Here is a 21,137-nt window from a genome sequence, read left to right on the forward strand (position 1 = left end):
CTATAAAAGCTTCAGTGAAGTTGGAAATACAAGCTTAATAGCATACACAATCCAACGAGGTAGTGGGGTTCTAATTTTACCCAAAATTTTAAAAAAATGGGTGGGGGAAGAAGGTCAAATATTATTGGAAAAGGGGGGGAGGTGGGGGAGGAGTGGGGGCGGACATTCTTAAAATAACGAGCATCAGCTAATCCTACATGATGTTGACCACACAAAGATAGGTCCCACATTGATCTAAGGGTCGTCATTTATCAACAATAAGTCGGATATTAACTTTTCTTTCTTCAGCCACAAAAGCAGAGAACCAACTTGGGTAAAGTTCAGCTCCGTTGGCCCAACTACAATCTCTTTGTATTCTGACATTTGAGTGAAAAAATGAAAACTATGAAATTGGATCCTCTTTTCCTTTCACCTCTTTACAGAAGCCATGGCTCCTCCACACAAGTTGCCTTCTTTGAAATTAAATCTCTCTTTACCTTTCACCTCTCTCCAGAAACCATGGCTCCTCCACACAAGTTGCCTTCAAAAGTATTAACTGCATGTTATTTCATCAAACCTGGTCAAAGATGTAAGAACAAAGAGACCTTTTCCATCTCCTGACTGGATTCCAAGTCATGAATTTTAATAGAAAAGGAAAACCCAACCAGAAAAGCAGTGTCCAATCCACCATTTCTTCTTCCTGCATTTAGCTGAACCCCACTCTCTTACACTCCTAGTAAGGTCCAGCACCCCCAATAGACAAAATCACCATCACCGTCTATAATTTAAGGGCATCTGTACAGTCTCATAAGCACTTAAGCCTATAGAAGGTACGACTCAGAAGTCAGACCTACATATGTCAATCAACCATAAGAATTCACTGTCGAAAAACCAATCTCATTGAATGGCCAGGACCGCCGACCTGTTGACAATTTTTTTTTCCAGGGATCACTAGCAACTGGAATAAATCAGGTGGTGTCACTACCCACAATTAAGTTAAATTAGGAGGAGTTACCAAGTTGAATCAATATTGTTTGACAAAACATGCTAAGGAAACTCGAAAGATCAGTTTCACTTGTTATAGAACCACTTTGATATAAGTCTAGCCCACCATACCAATCAACAACAACCAGTTTCTGAACCACAACACAAATTGAATGGCAGTATCATATGATCAATTCTCATTTTCCACAAACAGTAAAACATCACCCACTTGTTCGTGAATGACAATGATGCCTAGTCAATACATCAATTTTCCAGTCCCAATCTGCATTAAAACTTTAACCAAAAAAAATAAATTCTGCATTAAATCAAGTGAATACCTCCAAACCTTCAAATATAAGTAAACTTAATTCAACAAGAAAAAAACCTGGCATTAGTCCACCACAATAATATCTGAGTCCTAATTCAGTAAATTTACAAGAACAGAATTTCAAACTACAGGTTAATGGGATGAATTATATGTGAGAATTTCTTTCAATTATATGATCTATGCCACTTGTAATCACATTGTCCGATGACCAAAGCACCATTCTTCACCTCCCTCCCCCACCCTGCAACCAGGAGAGAGAGAGAGAGAGAGAGAGAGAGAGAGAGAGAGAGAAAAGAAAAGAAATTTATTTCTCTTCTCAACTCTCAAAAGGGATTATATTGCCCTTTCTGGAAATCGTTTTCAAATGTAACCAATCAGTTTAGTCTGCAACAAGGATGGCCATGCATGAGCACAACCCCTCAAATGATGCAACAAGACCTTGGGATGATCAGACTTCATCCTTTTTTTATCCCTTCTTAGTGCATGGAGCAGTCCACCAATAGCAGTAGTATGACAAGTGCGACCCAGTGCACGAGGCTCCCGCTACTGCAGGGTCTGGGAGGGGCAAATGTACACAGCCTTACCCCCTGCTTTGTTTGGAGAGGCTATTTCCAAGGTTTGAACCTATGACCAAGTAACATGTTGCAATAGTGCAACTTAACCATTACACCACAAGCCTGCCCACTAAAAAATAAACTAATCCATGCTCCTTTCAAAATTTAGGCCCCATGGCAATTGGTAAGTACTAGTACACACTCAACTGAACTCAACAAAGCCTATTCCAAATAATTGAGGTCGGCTACGCAAATCCAATAGTAATTGGCCAATTTTAAACGCTCAGATATGATGGATTTAAGGCATGTACAAAATTAGGTGCTTAATTTTATTTTCTTAAGAGTTTCTAGGTACTTTCTATTTTCAAAAGTTAAGTTGTAACGGGACTTCCCTTAGCTTATGCACGAAGAGTTTCCTAATTCTGTTATTTATTAGCTCTATGAATAGAGAGGAGGGTGGGTTACTCCACTCCCCTATGATTTTGAGATATAAAACATTACTTTTTCTTGTTAGTTCAATGAGATTCAGAGCTCCTTTGCTATGAGATGCAGTGAAACCCTTCATAGGATACCAGGATTGATGAGATGCTCGTCAAGTTCTAGTCCATATCCTTTCTTTTCTATTCTTTCTTTTTCTCCTTCACAAGGTCAGTTTCTGTTGTTTACCCTTTCTGCGCATGCAAGTTCAAATTCTGTTTGTTTTCTGTACGTTGCTATTCTGCTCACTGACCATTGTTAGTTTCTTCTCAAATCTCAAGTGTTAACCGGATTTCTTAGGCTACATTTGGTTCCACTCCCAATCCTTGATTTTGTTGATTCTTGTTCTCCGGAATCAATTTGAGAGTGGAATTCTGTTTGGCATGTCCAGTTCAATTCCTTGTGCTCCCACGGATTGAACCGGTGGAAAACCTCACTAAGAATCAGGAATCAAGGAGCATTCTAAAAATGCTACTTGTGTTCTGGATTAAGGAGAAGGGACGAATCCTCCCCCTAATTAAAATTGATCCCGATAAACCAACCCACCCAACCATTGCCAAACCAAAAAATTAGTTTGTTTCCCGAATGTTACTTTCTCAAACCCAAATTTAGCCTTAGTGCCAAAATACCAGCAACTCAAGCCCGTCAAACTCTAGTTCTGCTGGAAGTTTCCTTCCCATGTCTGAATTCTGTTACAGCAGATCCTTTCAAATTGATAGAGGACAGGTAAGGATAGATAAGAATCCCTGATATGGATCTTAGAGTTGCAAGGGAGAGGGAGAAATCACATAAAGAAGACCCGGGGGGGGGGGGGGGGGGGGGAACTCATACGCACAGCCCTAAGGCTCTCAAACACTTAACTCAATTCATCATTCTTCAAATCTGAGAAATTACATTACATTAGCTCCTCTATATAAAGAGGGCAAACCAGCAGTCATAACCTAACTAGGAGTTAGACTCCAAGTAGAACTAGACATACATAACAGGGGTTAGACTCCAAATAGGACTAGACTAGAACTCCAACATGGAATAGGTAACTAACTAGTCATTCACTAATAGAGAAACTTAAACTAAATAAAAACTAAAATAACAAAGGAACTAGACTCAAAACAGGACTCTAACTAAGCTAATGAATTAAATCTCATTTTCCTACTTTCTACCCATATTTTAGGCCCATTAAAGTGGCTCATTATAAAGAAAACCCATGGGATCAAAGGCAAAACACATACATAACCCACCCCAATGCTTATTTGCAATAAAATAAGCCCATTAAGTGACTTATCTACATTAATATGTGTTTTCTATTAGTTTCTAATTGCTGAAGTACTATTTTCTCTCCAACTAAGTTTCCTTTCCTAGTCTTTCCATTCCTTCAAATTTTAATCGTTTTTGTTTGGTTTCAAAATCTGAGTTTCCATTTCAGTCACCTACTATTTTTTAGACTATCTCATATCTTCAAATCTGACCATTAAATCAACATAAGATTTAGCCCACAGTTGTGAAGGAGACACCTATGCATCCAGGCGCCCCTTTGCTGAAGCCTTGTAATTGTGGCTTGATTTTTTCCCTCCTACGCCTAGGGTCACCTAGACGCAATGACAACTATGCATGTTATAGTCTTGTTCTCCTTGACAAGTAGACCACTCGACCAAAGTTTCATGCATATCTGAGTCTATTTTCCTGCCAGCAACTAATTCCAACATTAGTTATTACTTTGTTTCCTTTCATTGTTAATTTCCTTCCATGTGTCTATTATCAATTCGACTTGCAATTTCAGTCCTATTTAGTTACTGATCTCTTTGTTTCTATTTTCTTTGATTCTCACATACTAATCTTTGTCATAGTTGGTGAGATACCTTCGCCACAATTTATTTGCATCTTGAAATGGTAGTCACAGAAAGCAACATATGATGCAAATAAGTCACTTAATGGGCTTATTTTATTGCAAATAAGCCTTGGGTTGGGTTATGTATGTATTGGGCCTTTGATCCCATGAGTTTTCTTTATAATGGGCCACTTTAATGGGCTTAAAATATGGGTAGAAAGTAGAAAAACGGGATTTAATTCATTAATTTAGTTAGAGTCCTGTTTTGAGTTTATTTCCTTTGTTATTTCAGTTTTTAGTCAGTTTAGGTTTCCCTATCAGTGAATGACTAGTTAGTTACTTACTCCATGTTGGAGTTCTAGTCTAGTCCTATTTGGAATCCAACTCCTATTATGTAAGGTCTAATCCTTCTTGAAGTACTCCTAATTATGGTATGACTGCTAATTTGCCCTCTATATATAGAAGAGCTTATGTACTCTTAATTCTCAAATTCGAATAAAGATAAATTGCAGTCAATTGCTTAGAACAGCCGGGATAGCTGTGGGTGAGAAGCCCGGGCTGAGATAGCCAACCCTCCCCCACATTCCCTTGTCTTTACTCTTATTTCTTTGCCATTATTTTCCTGTTCCTGTTCATTGTTGCTGCCCTAATCGATCCAACTTAAGTCAGACCTGAACTGCTACGATTGACCATCAAGAAGTTCCTGTTCTTGAAGCCAATCGACCACCCTTGCTGCCCAAGTCTTAGATCTGATATGCAGATCCTTTGGGGAACTGGTTCTACTCTCCAAGAGGACCAATCGATCCTCTATTGAAGACCATCTGAAGCTGATAAGCTGTTTAATGCAAGAATAAATTACAAGAAACTACCCCAGCAGTTTATAAACCCAAATAAGAGCAGGAACAAAGAAATAAGACCATCAAATAAACTCCCAATGATACAATACCCATATAGGAGCAAAACCAACCCAAAACCCAACCTGATTGGGGAGAGAAAGACCTTCTATAGAGCTAGAGAGAGAAAGGTGCGGCCTGGTCTGTAGGAGTCCGATTGAGCTGCACTTTTGAGTGTAGACAGTCCCTAGGGAGGGTACAAAAACCCCCAACGTTGAGAGGATTCTGACAGCTAGTTGTGAAGTTACAAGCTTTCGTGATTTTTTGACCTAGGAGAAATAATCGCAGGCTTCAGGAGAATCAATTCTGGTTTGTAACTTGGACAGATCTGAACTTCTTAATACTCACAACAGTCGTATCCTTCAACAGCAGTAACTTTAGGATAAAAGAGAAAGCTTTAGACAAGAAGAAACAAAGGGAAAAGTGGGGAGGAGTGGCTGTCTCGGCCCGGGCTTCTCACCCACAGCTATCCCCGCTATTATAAGCAATTGACTGCAATAACTCTTTATTCAAAAATCTAATTGAGTACATAGGCTCCTCTATTTATAGAGGGCAGAATAGCAATCAGACTACTACTAGGAGCTAGTTTCTCAATAGGACTAGACACTCCTACTTCAACTAGGAGCTAGTTTCCCAATAGGACTAGACACTCCTACTACAACTAGGAATTCAAAATTGGACTAGGAATAATAAACCTATGTGGAAAACAAATAGTTCTAAGACAATTTGGACTCGACATACCACTTACTCAACTCGATGGGCCCAATGGCCCACTAATTAATTAAAAACTACTAATTATTCCCTTAGCTAATGGGCCCAATTGGCCCTTATTTGTACTTAGCCACTCAGGTGGACCAAGTAGGGGTTCGGCTGGCTTCTTGGCTGAACCCTAGCCACTCAGGTGGACTAAGGCTGGTACCCTTCTTCCTCTCATATTTCCTTCCATAATGTGCATCTACATCACTATTGTTCCTATATAATTCTTCTTATTCCCTCTCCTAGGTCAGAAAACAAGAAGATCCATATCTCACCAACCGGCCGTCAAAACTTTATCATCTTTGGGGGTTTTTGTACCCTAAGTGGGACCTTCCATCGACCTGGTTTGCAGCTCCATCTGAGCTGCCTGTCTCCAGCTGCTGGTCACTCTCTTGACCCCTATGCAGGTCACTTTCTCTCTCCTTTGTTTGACTTCTGTTTTAATTGATATCAAGTTAGCTAGTGAGTATAAATTGTCTTGTTTGGGGTATATTGTACTGGGAGTAATTCTCTTGAATCTTTAATGTAGACTAGGAGTGACAAGTCAACTTAATCCCAAACTGCAGGATACTTATCAAAGAACAACCAATATCACCCAATGTAGGGCAGTAATTCCACATATCAGAATTAATGAAAAAATAATTCTCTGTAATCAGAATTCGAGCCCCAAAGCTGTCCTCTATAGATCCAGATTATAAACTAGGAAATAGGACTAACTCAGGCACAGAAATAAGTCCTTAACAGAGCATAAACCAGAATAACATCCACAGAAACAGAAAGGGACAGAATTACCCTATCGGTTCTGGTCTCTGTTCTGTAAATCACTACAGTTCAAAAACAGAGATTTTAAATATCTCGAGAAAGGCTGATCAGAATAGCCCCAAATCTGGGTCGAGTTTCACCTGAATAGAGAGGGAGGTCTGACCAGAATTTCAGCCAAAACTGATGGTTGTAAATGCTACAGGAACAGGGAACCAATTGTGAAACTGAAGAGAATTCTAGGCAATACTAGTTTTAAATACTTGATTCGATGATCAACAGCAGAACCCTTGAAAACAACCTTGAAGAAGAAGAAGAACACTTGAAAGGAGCCTCTCGGGCTTCACACCGTAGAGAGTCAATTGGATCAAGCACCAATTCCATCAGCCTTGATCAAACACAAGACAAATCTTCATAGAGAAGACAATAGCAGCAGCCATTAATTTGTTTATCAAATCATTCTTCCTTTAGGAGCCTCCTCCTCTTTATTTATAATGTTAATGGGGGAGGGAATTACAAAATAGAAGGTTCTTCAAAAAAGGAAACCGAATATTCTCCTAATACGATAGTTACTAAAAACTGGAAGTAGAAACTAACTGATATTAGAAACCAGATGAAAAAGGAAACTAACTACTAATGACTTGACTCAACTAATAACTTGACTCCTAAGGAAACAAATATAACTCAAATCAAACCCAACTTAAAAATGAAACTAATAAAAAATGAAACAAATTAGTAATCCCGTATGCAACCTTAAGGCCCCTCTTTTAGGCACATAAAAGTAGCCTATTACAGTCAAAACACATGGGATCAAAGGCCCAACATGTATGGAACCCAACCCTAGGCTTATTCCTAATAAAACAAGCATATTTGGTGATTAATCTGCATCAATTCTCCCCATCTTGAAAAAATTCGTCCTCAAATTTTGCAATGATGAGGGGAAAACATGTGCGTAGCAGCTTTGACCATTCCCAAACAAAATTCTGGTTGCTTGTAAACTTTTGAAAGGTAGTCTTCAAGGTGTGGAGCTTTTTCTTCAAAAAACCATAATGGCATAACAAACTCTATATGTTCAAACTTCTGAATCAATACCAACTGTGAATGTCGTATGCATAGAGCCATCAATGTTGGTAACCTTCTCATCAAGTATTCGAGGAACAAACTCTTCCTTTTTATCATGAATCTCAAAGACTTGTTGTGGAGTGATCTCAACCACTACCTCATCGTCCACGGCTTCAATATTGTCTACTCTATTCTCTTCAGTGGAGCCTTATTCCATGGTTTCAATAACCAAGACATTACTTGTAACATAAATGCCACAAGACCCATCATCATATGCATCGACATCATCAAAGATATTAAAATCCCCATCCTCAAGCGGATACAAATATAGATCACGATCTACTTTTTCATGTGCCTTTTTAATTTCAGCAACCGCATTTGTTCTCTGACGATGTGAACAAGTCTTCGTATAGTGCCCAACCGCTTGGCAGTGATAACATTACACTTTATTGCCACTGGTCATAGGTGGCTTCCCTTTGTCAGAATGTGAAGGAAACGTGGCGTGTGCAGGAGCTGTAGTAGTAGAGTTAGGTGCTGGAATTTTTTTCTCATGCTCTCTAGCTTGGAAACCAAACCTTCTACCTTCTGGTTCTATTAATTCCTCTACCCGAAGAGCATTGTCAAAGTAATCTCTCATTGTGTACACTGTACACATCAGCAACACCAATTCCCTTATTAATTTCAGCTCGCAATCCCAATCGAAACCGAGAAAGTAATTGCCTCTCATTCTCCCTAACGCATGTGCGATAATAAAGTGCATCAAATATGTTCATATACTCCGCAACAGTCATATTCCCCTAACGAAGAGAGTTCAACTGGTCTTGTACTATTGTATGCGAGCTTTAAAGTTATGTGGCAAGTACTTATCAAATAGTTCTTGCTTCATCTCTTCCCATATAGGTTTTCTACCATGGACCACGGTCCTCCAGTTCATGCTCATAGATTCTCCACCAATCACAAGTAGCCTTAACTAGCTTAGCACGAACTAGTTTAATTTTCCATTCCTCATATAGGTCATAATAGTCAAACTAGTCGTCCAATGCAGCTATCCAATCATAAAACACTTGGGGGTCATGCCTACCATCGTACTCCTTGAGGTCAAACTTGACCTTCTGTGAATCTCATAAGTATCTCTGGTGTGTAGGACGTTCAGTGTCAAAATAACCCCTTACATATTCTTCAAAAGTTGGTTGCACTAAAGGAATCCTCTGTGGTCCTCTCAGATTAGGGTTAGGCCTCCTGTTAGCCAATTGAGCAACTGAGTTCATAGGGGCTTCCACTTCAGGTGGTACATGAGTGCCATGGGTAGGTTGTTATTGTTGGATCTCCACAGCCAATACCCTTGCACCAAAAGTTTGTTATTCAGCCCTTATTGTCTATAGTATCTCCATCATAGAAGCCATAGAGTTCTTCAACTCAGTAATAGGGTTGTCCTCTGCCATGCTCTGATACCACTTAATATAGACTAGGATTGACAAGTCAACCTAATCCCAAACTGCAGGATACTTATCAAAGAACAACCAATATCACCCAATGCAAGACAGTAATTCCACATATAAGAACTGTAATCAGAATTCAAACCCCAAAGCTGTCCTCTATAGATCCAGATTATAAACTAGGAAATAGGACTAACTCCGGCACAAAAATAAGTCCTTAACAGAGCATAAACCAGAATAACATCCACAGAAACAGAAAGGGACAGAATTACCCTGTTGGTTCTGGTCTCTGTTCTGTAAATCACTACAGTTCAAAAACAGAGATTTTAAATATCTCAAGAAAGGCTGATCAGAATAGCCCCAAATCTGGGTCGAGTTTCGCCTGAATAGAGAGGGAGGTCTGACCAGAATTTCAGCCAAAACTGATGGCTGTAAATGCTACAGAAACAGGGAACCAATTGTGAAACTGAAGAGAATTCTAGGCAATACTGGTTTTAAATACCTGATTCGATGATCAACAGTAGAACCCTTGAAAACAACCTTGAAGAGGAAGAAAAACACTTGAAAGGAACTTCTCGGGCTTCACACCACAGAGAGTCAATTGGATCAAACACCAATTCCATCAGCCTTGATCAGACACAAGACAAATCTTCATGGAGAAGACAATAGTAGCAGCCATTAATTTGTTTATCAAAATCATTCTTCCTTTAGGAGCCTCCTCCTCTTTATTTATAATGTTGATGGGGGAGGGAATTACAAAATAGAAGGTTCCTCAAAAAAGGAAACCAAATATTCTTCTAATACGATAGTTACTAAAAACTGAAAGTAGAAACTAACTGAAAATAGAAACTAGTTGAAAAAGGAAATAAACTAGTAATCCCGTATGCAACCTTAAGGCCCCTCTTTTAGGCCCATATTACAATCAAAATATATGGGACCAAAGGCCCAACATGTATGGAACCCAATCCTAGGCTTATCCTAATAAAACAAGCCTATTTTGGTGACTAATCTGCATCAATCTACTTCTACATTAACCTGTCAGAATGAGTGAACAATAAAACACAATATGCATGTAACTAATGGCCCTCGAATTCAAGCAAATGACGTAACTCAGAATCAATGCCTGAGACGTGGGTTTCTGAGGCAGAGAAGCAAACAACTTTCGCTACTCAATTCCATCAAAAAGCTTCCCAAAACCACTTTTAAGCTAAAAAGGGGGGAGGAATGAAAAAAGATTCCCACAAAAACTATGAATTCCTAGCCTTCATATAGCCATGTCTTCCACCAACCACCAAGAAGGGATTTCTCATGTATATAACCACTGCTGAGTCTCTCAGTATTTGCATCCTTTTAGAGCTTTTCATGCATATGGTTACTGCTAAGTCTTTCAGCATTTGCATTCTTTTAAAGCTTGTTCATGTCTTCATAATGCTCAAACATGAATCTACTCGTCCCTTGATCTTAAATTGGTTCCTAGAGCTCAGATTTGGTAAAAGTTTAAGTGAGGAAAGTCAGAGGCTTGATAGGATCAGCATATAACTAAAATTTGAACTATCCCAAGCACCCCAGAAATAACAACCAATCACCTTCATGCTTAATTCTGACTTGAAATAACAACCAAACACTCCGTAGCATACAGCACAAAATTTCAATTGCTCCAATCACCCCAGAAAAAGATTTACCAAGAACCTATTACAGCAAAATTCACATGCTCTGCAATCAAATTTCTTCTCCAACCTTTTCGATTAGGAACTGTCATTGTAAGAGTTCACAATCTGTGACAGTATACTAAAACACAAGAAGCTGTAAACCCCATTCAAATGGTATAAATTATGGTTGACAGCATATCATGCAACAATTGAGGAATTTTTTTTATGTGGATTGTGAACTACATGTTCACTTTTCGTAACAAAATATAAAACCTTCATGATTCCAATCCATGAGCACTTTGAAATTTCTACTGCAAAATATTCTCTACCATGCATAACAGCTTTCCTCCACTACCAATTTTACACCACAAAAGGAACTTGGAAAAAAAAGTTTGCAATTCATTGAATCATTTAACTTTTGCACAGTGACAATTTAAGAGGACATGCAACAAAAAACTATGTTGAATCATAAACAAGCCATCTCCACCAAAGACAAATGAGAAAAATATACACAACCAAAATTTTATTACAAGGACCAGAATTAGACAGACTATATTCTGAGATTTACCTGTTTATATCGGATGTAAGCCTCAACAAAGGATACAACAAAAATTTGTGAAAACATGTTGGGTTCTGCACGCCTTGACAGTAAGTCCACACAAAAATGAAAAAACAAATCAGGAATTGTTATGATCACATTCTCCCCATCCACTACTGCTTCTGACAAACTTATCCACAATGCCAAATTCTAAATTTTGAGCAACACGCCTAGCATAATTCTCAGTTGTTATTGGACCCTTCTTCAGTCGGCGGTAATATATGATCTCCCAAGGCCATAACCGAGCTGAACCAAAGAACGACTCAATAGGTAAGTGCTTTTCACTTTCTTCTGGCAGTGCCAATCCATGGTGTTTCAAGACCATGTACATCTCATCTGAGGATATTCTGGTCGAATTGTTAGGCTGTGAATAAACAGGAAACTCATGATTTGCCTTTCCACTTGGTGACTCTAAATGTTTTTGTGGCTGTGATTTCAGAAGTTCCCTCTTGTCTTTCAAATTCTCTGAAGATGGATTACCAGCAATACATTGTTCCAATGAATTTGTGCCTACATTTGTTACCTCATAATGAATCCTAGAAATAGTATGGTTTCTATCATCATCCAGCTGCCCATGACTATCCTTTTTCATCTCATCCTCTACTTTCAAGTATAATAATGTATTCTCATCTTTCACTGTCACACTTGCACCTTTTCGTTTTAAATTCTCTGAACTTGCATCACTTTCCATTAGCTGTTTTTGCTCAACCAAAAGGTGCTTGGATTGGGGACTGGGAACATTCTCCAGTAATTCCTTCAAGGAAGCACTAGTTGCCTTTGTTGGTGCCTCACTTGGAGAAGATGGCAAAGGCCGACCAGGTGATATGGACAAAGACAAGGAAGAGGGAGAACTTGAACTTGACCTTGACCTTGACCTGGACCTTGAACTTTCAGATGTCGAATAGGCTGATGTTGAAGAGGATGTTGAAATAGATGACACTGAACGAGATCTAAAAAGTGAACTTGATCTAGAATAGGAACTCATCCCAGAAACAGACTTTGAGGACCACGAACGTGAGCGAGAACTGGACGCAATGGAATTTGAATGCTTACAAGAAGAAGTTGACTTCCTTAACTTCTTTCCATGATGTTTCTTCGGACTTCCAGGTTCCGCTCTACTTCTCTTTCTACCTCGACTTTCCCTTCTGGGCTGAGACCGGGAAGTTTCCCTATTTCCAGGGAAGCTTCCATTCCTCCTAACCAACTTCCTAGACTTTCCAGAACCACATGCCACTGTGTCAGTCCTATGCTGCCTCACGATCATAGGATCTTTACTCGTCTTCGGCCTTCGGTAAGATGAAGGCCTCAGACTTTTTGACTTCACATCACCACCACCTCTAAAACCAATTCTATCGTCTCTCTTATGGTCAAAGCGGGCAAACCTCTCCTGTTGAGAAGTATCTGCTTGGGGACAGTAACGTATTATGTGGCCAGTCAACCCACAACCATAGCAGGTTTGTTGGGGCTTCGGAGTATTAGGTTGCTTCAATGTTGCTTCACTGCTATGCTCTTTCCAATGTTTCTCTTGAGATATCCCACAAGTAGGAGAACCATAAGGACCATTCATGTGTTGGTTTTCTTCTTCGTCTCTTTTGTCAAACCCATGGTAAGGTTCATAACGATCAAAGTCTGTTCCATTTTCGACTCCATTATCATTCAACGGGACACTGGCAGGTTCACCCCATCTATCATTATCCACCAGATTGGGTGCAATACTAGCACCTTCGTCCAGCAATCTTGCCTTGGAGTCATGACCTTTTTCTCTGCCTTGGTCTACCATACGCTCCTGGTGATGAACAATTTCCTTCTCAAGTGGATCCACCATGTATGGCAGTCCACTGGTACTATCTAGGTGCTTGGCAACCATTTTATAGTCTGGTCGTCGGTTCACACCCTTTTGTCGCATACCATAACTTTCTCCTCTTGTGAAATTTTTCCCTTGGTTTGGTTCAAAGGTCCTGGTACCTCGTGCAAATCTTTGAAAAGGCCTTGGTTGTTTGTTCGCCCACGTAATAGATACTGGCTCCCCACAAATATTCTTTCCTCGAAGTGCTCTGAGAGCCTTTTCTGCATTGTAAGGAACATCAAATATGACAAAACCATATCCATCTTTCAGCTGCACATTACTACGCCCAAACCTCCGGAAAACACGTTCAAGTTCTTCTCGTCGGACATGAGAAGATAGATTACCAAGAAACAGAGACATCTGTAAAATCAACAGACAAAATTATCATTGCAATCATGTATGATCATGTTGGAGGAAAGAATTTGAAAAAACAATTCTAAAATGATGTCAATTTAACTAGAAGCCATTGGCATGATAAAGGTGAAGGGTAGTATGACAATCGCGATTATAGATACCGTGGAAATTGGAAAAGGTGAGTAACTAATATAACAGAAAAAATCCTTATCTTTTAAATCCACTGACGTTTGCAGACAAAACAAACGTATCAAATGTAAGCAGCATAAATCCATGAACAATGCAAATAAAAGAAAAGAACAACATCACATCTTAATACATTCGTTAACAGAAATACACGACCCAATAATACCTTGGATGATTAGCTAAATAACTTCCTATCAGTTAAAAGAACTGTGAACCAGAGTGGGTAAGTGATAAGCTACTCTTTTCCCACCGGCTGGAAGAAAAAAAGGATTATACATCTTCAGTCCTTCCTGGCTGGAAGTCTGTTCTCCTCACTCGTTTATCTCTTCGATTCAGAATTGGCCTGGTTAGGTTCGTTTCCTTCAGCAGCCTGCAAACTTCTCTCAGAGCTCAAAAATGACCTTACATGGCGGCGGGGTCATAACGGCAATAAGCCTCTGACATCATCCTTCTCCTACACACTGGGCAGTCCATTGCACACAAACAGGCTCGTGGAGCTGTCTCCTATATCTGTTCTGTATGTATTAAACACCCTCTCCGTGCTATTATTCCAATTCTTCCCTCTGATCGATAGCTTCTGATTCTTTTTTATTCAATGTAACAATTCTTTTCGTTTAGAAATAAGGACCCATTTGGCTCGTTTGAGCATAACAGAGCTTCTAAGTTCACGTGGTTCACGTGGGGAGAGAAAGATAAACTTGAAGTTAGGGAAATATTGAGGAAACTGGTGCGTACTACTACCAACAAGTCCTCTCATTCATTTTCATCTCTCTTCTTCGTCTTCCCTTCTTGATCTTTAGTCCATTAGCACCAAAATAGAATGTATCGGATAGAGAGCAAACAAATTAGCAGCAAGATAAGGATTACATTTTTCTATGTCGTTGTTAGGGTTTTACAGGTCTGCAAATGCCATCTTGGTTGTATCCAGATGAAAGATTGCTCATTGAAAATCCGTTCTCCGCCACCAACCCACAAGATTGAACTAAATTTGCAGAGACACGACCAATTGAAAGCGGGAAATAAAGTCTAAAAGATTGATATAAATGTAAACAAGATGAAAAAGAAGACGAATTCAATAAATACCTGGAATTAGGAGAATATGAAGAACGACCTTAATAACTGTTTGCAAAAACCCTAAAGATTCGGCATGGGAGAGAGAGAACCAGTGTCGCGTTCACCGCAGAAGCGGAAGTAGCTCGGGGTAAGAACAAAAGGGCCTTCTTGAAGGAACCCGTCTAGGATGGAAACGAGGAAGATTCGTCGAACACGCGGATGTAGTGGAGGCCGAATCAATAAATACCTAGTCCCTTCTCTATGCCAGCACCACGTGGCGTAAGTCACACGCACACAAATAGTGTTTGTTTCCTAAATATCCTTCTTTGGTTACACGCCAGCGGATGTGGTGCGCAAGCTTTGTCTAGGCATAGCGACACACCAACAATCCCATTGGCTGATGACCAATCAATTAAGTATTAGTAGAGCCAATGGTCATCTACTCTTACACACATATCCACTCATACTTGCATAAAAATAGGAGTCTGACCTCACAATCTCCTCTAGGTGTTGGCTCTTCAAGCTTAAATCGTCGCCACAAGGCTAAGCTAGTGTTTGTCAAGTATATCCATGGATGAGATCTACCTTGTGTTGTCAAACCCTACTAATATTGACATATCGGAAAAACTTAAAAATTGATATATCTGCAACAAATGTACAAAATTTCTCATTGAATGCACATGAATCTTAAAAAACAAAGGACGGGAGTGAGAGGAGTACACATCCATCCACAATGTGCAACTTATAAATTTTTATTGATTTAAAATCTCATAACCATATCCATTCCAATTGTTTTGAATATGAATGCAATCCTTCAAGTCAAGGCTGAGCCGAGCTGGCCTAGGCTAGACAACCTATGAGCTCAAATCTAAACCCAACAATATAAAGCCCAAACCTGTAAAATGTTTTAAGACCGATAATGGGCTTAAGCCAACTGACCTTTTAAAAAAGAACATGAGTTCATAATGCATGTAATCAAACCCATTTTAAAAAGGGCACCAAAATTCCATCCTCTTAAGACCTTTTTGAAACTTTTAGTAGACAAAAGTGTGGCAGTGACAAGCCTCCCTTTACCTTTCTTATTGATCCTCCTTTTCTTCTTGTCGAAGGTTGTGAAATTACATAAAGGATAAAAGATCTTGATTATGTAAGACCCATAATGGGCTTGTTTAAACAGAGATTTCTTTAGCTTGCATACCAAGCTAAGGATTCATGATAAAAGAAAAGCCTGAATTAAAAAATCTTGCGGGTCATTACAAGGGAGAGGAAGGAACAAGCGAGAAAGCCCCTAGCCACTATAGCTTAAACAGAGCTATCTTTAGCTTGCATACCAAGCTAGGATTCATAAGAAAAGAGAAGACTGAATTAAAAATCTTGCGGGTCATAACAAGGGAGAGGAAGGATGTTAGCCAATGACCACCAACCTAAAATCAATCGAGTGTCCATGACTTCTTCCATTGGGGAGATTAGATTTTGACATTTTTCCTTGAATTGTGGGAATCCATGACCCTTGATCTCAACCACACAAATGAAAATTAAATGAGCCTCGATTTTTCTTCAGATTCGAGTTGTTCACGGTGACCATTATCGAAGCAATACTATAGACAAAATGATGGTCAGTCGTTAGAACGTGAACGCAAAATGGACTAAAAACCTGTTCTAGAATGAGCCTCATTATTTGATGCATTCTAGTATTTGAGAACGAGAATGTATACCAAGCATTTTATTTTATTTTATTTTACTATATATTCAAAATGTGTTTCAAAAAATGCATACCAAACGCAACCTTAATAAACAACAACAACAACAACAAAGCTTAGCCTTATTTTATTTTACTATAGCCTTAATCTACTTAGTTTATTTATTTATTTATTTTTTCTTTATCATAAAAAATAAAATATCATTAATTTTGAAAATTTGAAATACTGACAATTGGTCTTTTGACTAGAAACATAGTTCTTTTACACATCACTATAGATGCAAAATCCTAAACCAAAATATAATCACTGTGAAGACGTGAAAAAGAAGATGACCATATTGATGAATAAAGAAAAAAAGTTGTTGTTGATACTCAATCCCACAATTATCTACTAGCACAATTCATACATATCAATCAATCACCATTTCCTTCATAAGATTCGAGGAAAATATCACTACATGATCATATGCCTCCAAGCCTAGACACAGGGTTGAAAAAAGACGATCATACCCCCAATTTTTATGCACACCCTAACGCAGTGACCAGATGACCAAGTAGAGATCACCAACCAGAAAAAGATAATAACATCTTCGAAAGATGCTGCCCGCTTTTATCTGAATGATTGTGAATCAAAGCGGGTTGAATCTCCCTAGCAGAGATTGATGCACTAAAATCCTTTGCAAGGAAGTAGTGAGCTGCAATGAGGATCCAATGGCTGATATGCATACTAGGACTTTCCCAACGTTGGATTCTCACTGCCACTCACCACTCAATACTCACCTCGGACGATTTGAGTGCGAAATTGATTTGTGGGTCTAATATTAAAAAGAAGGGAAAAAATAATACCACGCCGATCAATAGGTGTATTTGTCTTTTCGCAGCGAAGAATCCACCTTTAACCAGAACTTGGGGCGATCGCATCCCTTGACCATGGCCAGGGGTTGTCAGTGAGGGCTCCCAAAGCTCCAAAGGGCATTAGCTTTACGGACTCAGGAGAGTGGTAAAGGTAAATTACCAATTCCCACTTTATTCCTTCCAACGCAAACACCGTCACTGCATTTACCCTTTCGCCTCTTTATTCCTCTTTAGGTTTGGGTCTCCTCTTTTATCTGACAATCACCCTCTCAAGTCTCAAGAATCTAATTTTCTCTCTCCAATAAACCCCCGACTTTGGCCAGATCTGAATAAGACCCAGCTGAGCAAGACTATTATCCTCAATGACGATGGGCTCAGGAGGATCCAGTGTTGTTGGTGAGTCACGCACCCGTCCTTTACAGTTTATGATTCAATTTAATCTATTTCAGATGATTTTCCAATTATTTTTCCTGAATTTTTGGCGTATATTAGATTGAAACCATTATGGGTTTTTCGAATTGGTCTTCGTCTTCGATTTCATGGGCTTTCTTTCATTTTCTAGTTTTCTTGTTCATTCTTGTACAGGAATCCCTAATGGGTCATTGATCTTGAATTCTCTGTTTTTTCAGACGATGGTTTTGATTGTAAATCGTATTTCTAGGCAGTTGTGCTTCTGGGTTTTTACGATATTCTTTTATTTTATTTATTCCGTTTCCCGCTCATTATTTTTTATTTTTTCGAGGGATAATGATCATACAATTCATCCTCCCGATGTATCAATCTCAAAGTTTTGATTTCTTTTCTTATCATTGTGAGAATTACATGGGGTATGCAATAAAGGATTTGTGATCTTTTGCTGAGGAGGTCTTATATATTGATGTTTGTTGCGTTGTTTTCTTCAATCTACACTTCTGGGAACTATAGTATAAAATTCTACCCTTGAGCGATGACTTTACTGTGTTTAACTAGTTTTCTTAACATCTTATTTGTTCTATGGTTTACTTTTACATTGTAAACAGATTTCCATTATGTGTTTAACTTATTGTATGCTTATGGGAATATACTATGAAAACTTAACTTATCTATTTCTTTAACTTTCCGAGTGAAGTATTGTTTGCGGAAACAAATTGCCAAATTCTTTTTACTATTTGTGTTTCAATGTATTCTTTCTACAGGTTTGTGGTTTCTTGTATTCTTCTGTGATTAGAGTATGAAGTTCTGGATTTATTTATTTTTCAGTGAAATACACTGGCACTACTGGCACAAAGAGATTATCATTTTTTTAACGTGTCTCTGTGTACTCTTTCTAGTTGTTTATCATAATTTGACTACAAGGTTCCCTTGATTAGTGACAATTTTCAATGTAGAGATGTATTGCTGGTGTAAATTGATTACGGATATTTCTCATTTATCCTTGACGTCCACCTTTTATTCAATGTTTTATATGACTGTTACTTATTGCAGACTCAAGGTAAGTAGTTGCTTTATTCCTTCTTGTAAGCCCGTCGTGAGTCTATCTGTGAGATGGCCAATGCCCAATGTTTTATGGATGCATCATTGATTTACTGTTGGTGCGTGTTGATACCTAGAGGCAATCATTTGATAAATTCATTTTGGAAATATGGCTTTCCCTGTTAAGATGTTTTTGTTGAAATTTAGACCATGCTATCTATGGAATCTACCCTTCTTCCCTCTGCCAATCAGTGGTCGTAGTAATGGTTCATGAATTTGAAGTTGTTGTTCAGTCTTTCATTTCCTCCGCCAATCTGGTGTACCCTTTTATTGATGCAAGGCGTCAATTCGCATGGGTAAACAAAGAAAGAAGAGAAGATCCCTTGTTGGACATTAACCACCTATATTTTGCATCCTTCTGTCTAGCCTAATTTACATGGGCGATTATGGTACCTTTTGCTTTGCTTTATTATCAATATCGTGAAACGTTGATCATAATTGTGCTTTTGGAGATCTTCATTAGATGATTTGAATATTTGATCATATTCAATGGACTGGAAGTAGTGAGGAGTGCTTTTGTAAAGGAATTTAAATAATTATTGGAATGTGAGCATGATTCATGCATCTTAACTTATATCTATATGCACTAATAAGGCAAGGGAATCTGAAAAAAGCTAAATGACATGAATGAATCCATAATACCTTTTGAATAATATAATCATAATTATGCTATGCTTATGATAAAGATACATATGGTCTATTTAATTGTTTCACTCGTAAATACACAGATATATACTCCCTGATGGAATGAGTTGGCAGAACATGATTTATCTATCTAGTATCTTAGCATATATTTATATGCATTAATGAGGCAAGGAAATTGGAAAAGCTTAACCTTTTGATAACAAGAGGAAGACGTAGAGCTCATAGAATGATGGTTCAACGATACACTAGAACAAAATAGTGTAGCCATAATTATATAAATGATATAAAAATACAACAACAATCATAACCTTATCCCAACTAAATGGGGTGGCTACATAGATCCGATACGGTCTAGAATAGTAATAGAAATAAGAATAAAAAGAAGTGATACAAAGGGAAGTAAAAATTTGGTAAAAGGAGGTAAAAGAAGAAGTCAAAGCAGTAGCCAAAGTAGCATGAGAGGAACATCCCCTACAAGGGGTCGGCTACATGGGTCCTTGTCCTCCACTTAACTCTATCTGCGGACATACTAGAATCGAACACTACCATTGGCTATATTTTCTTACCACTTTGTCAATAGTCATTTTAGGCTTGCCCCTACCTCTTTTGGCTCCCTCTAATTGAATGTGGTCGCTCTTCCGCACTGGGGCATCCATGGGTCTACGTTGAACATGACCTTTGAGACAGTTTCTATTTGTAGAATTAAACCCATTGAAAAAACAAGGAAAAAGGAAAAAAAAAGAAAAAAAAAAGGCGCAAGGTGGGTCATATGGTTGAAATAAGCCACTTATTTTGACATATGGCCTATCTAGAAGTCCTTAAAATTTGACATATGGCCTATCTGAAACTCCTTATCTTCCAAACCATCATTCTGATTGTTTGCTAAAAAGGTGAAAAGAAAACAAACTGTGTGATTGACAAAAGCATCATTGTCATGTGGCAGACCTTTCAGTGAATAGCTTGAATCATAGGTCATTAGCTGTGGGAGAAGCCTTCACTAGTGGTTGGATCACTGTTGTTCCTTGCATCAAATCACTCCTGAAGCATTCTCCACCAAGTCCTACAGAATCTTTGGAAAGCTGAGAGAACCTAATCGATCCCTCCCTAATGTTATTAAACTGGCCAGATCTTGGGAAGTATAGGTTAGGTCTCATATTCTCTGCAATATTTGATAAAGGATCATCAAATCTCTTTGAATATTTATCGAAAAGCTCAAAACAATTATGGAAAAGATCAAAGTATGAACTTTCATGTAGGATGGGTTCAAAGTTCTAACATGATTGGTGAGGTTAACTCTTCTGATTTCCATTTTCATGCATTTGAAGGTTATACTCCTTATATAATTGTGGATTGGATGATTCGTTATCATTACTTTAAGCATCCCCTAGGAAGTGCTACACAAGGGTATAATTATTCAGAAGTTTGGTGACTCTCTTGAATTGAAGTAATTGAAGCTTTTAGGTAATCATAGATACATTCGAGGCAGTTTCATTTAAGGGTTTTTTGTTTTGTTTTGTTTATTTATTTATTTATTTTTTGTTTTTTTTTGTTTTTAGTTTTTTTTTTTTTTGTTTTTTTTTTTTTTTTTTTTTTTTTTTTTTTTTTTTTGTTTTTTTTTTTTTTTTTTTTTGATTTTTTGTTTTTTTGTTTTTTTTTTTTTTTTTTTTTTTTTTTTTTTTTTTTTTTT

The 21,137-nt window shown here is 38.2% G+C and overlaps 2 protein-coding genes across 4 annotated transcripts in view; one reads left to right on the forward strand and one right to left on the reverse strand.

Annotated features, from left to right (window-relative positions):
• Positions 1 to 858: 858 nt before the first annotated feature.
• LOC122094026 (serine/arginine-rich splicing factor 4-like) lies at positions 859 to 14,979 on the reverse strand. 3 transcript variants are annotated; one of them, XR_006144611.1, is made up of 3 exons: positions 14,770 to 14,979; positions 11,271 to 13,506; positions 859 to 1,246 (listed from the first exon to the last, which is right to left on the reverse strand). XR_006144611.1 is itself a non-coding variant. In XM_042664621.1 (2 exons), the coding sequence occupies exon 2, from the start codon at positions 13,504 to 13,506 to the stop codon at positions 11,380 to 11,382; it is 2,127 nt and encodes a 708-aa protein (XP_042520555.1). In that variant the 5' UTR covers positions 13,853 to 14,277; the 3' UTR covers positions 11,081 to 11,379. The 3 variants fall into 3 exon arrangements, 1 of the variants encoding a protein (XP_042520555.1); XR_006144610.1 differs by having other exon boundaries at positions 859 to 1,257; XM_042664621.1 differs by lacking the exons at positions 859 to 1,246; positions 14,770 to 14,979 and adding an exon at positions 13,853 to 14,277 and having other exon boundaries at positions 11,081 to 13,506.
• A 2,493-nt stretch (positions 14,980 to 17,472) lies between these two features.
• Positions 17,473 to 21,137, forward strand: part of LOC122093753 (ubiquitin-conjugating enzyme E2 variant 1C) — an 11,412-nt gene continuing 7,747 nt past the window's right edge. Inside the window, exon 1 of the mRNA XM_042664224.1 lies at positions 17,473 to 17,689. Coding sequence (XP_042520158.1) covers positions 17,656 to 17,689 — 34 coding nt within the window. The 5' untranslated portion in view covers positions 17,473 to 17,655. The remainder of the gene's footprint in view (positions 17,690 to 21,137) is intronic.

Source organism: Macadamia integrifolia, chromosome 11 (genome assembly GCF_013358625.1).
Source record: "Macadamia integrifolia cultivar HAES 741 chromosome 11, SCU_Mint_v3, whole genome shotgun sequence".
Lineage (NCBI taxonomy): Eukaryota > Viridiplantae > Streptophyta > Magnoliopsida > Proteales > Proteaceae > Macadamia > Macadamia integrifolia.

Excerpts from the sequence above, each read along its gene's own strand:
- LOC122094026 (XM_042664621.1), bottom strand. The coding sequence starts at position 13,506 with ATGTCTCTGTTTCTTGGTAATCTATCTTCTCATGTCCGACGAGAAGAA.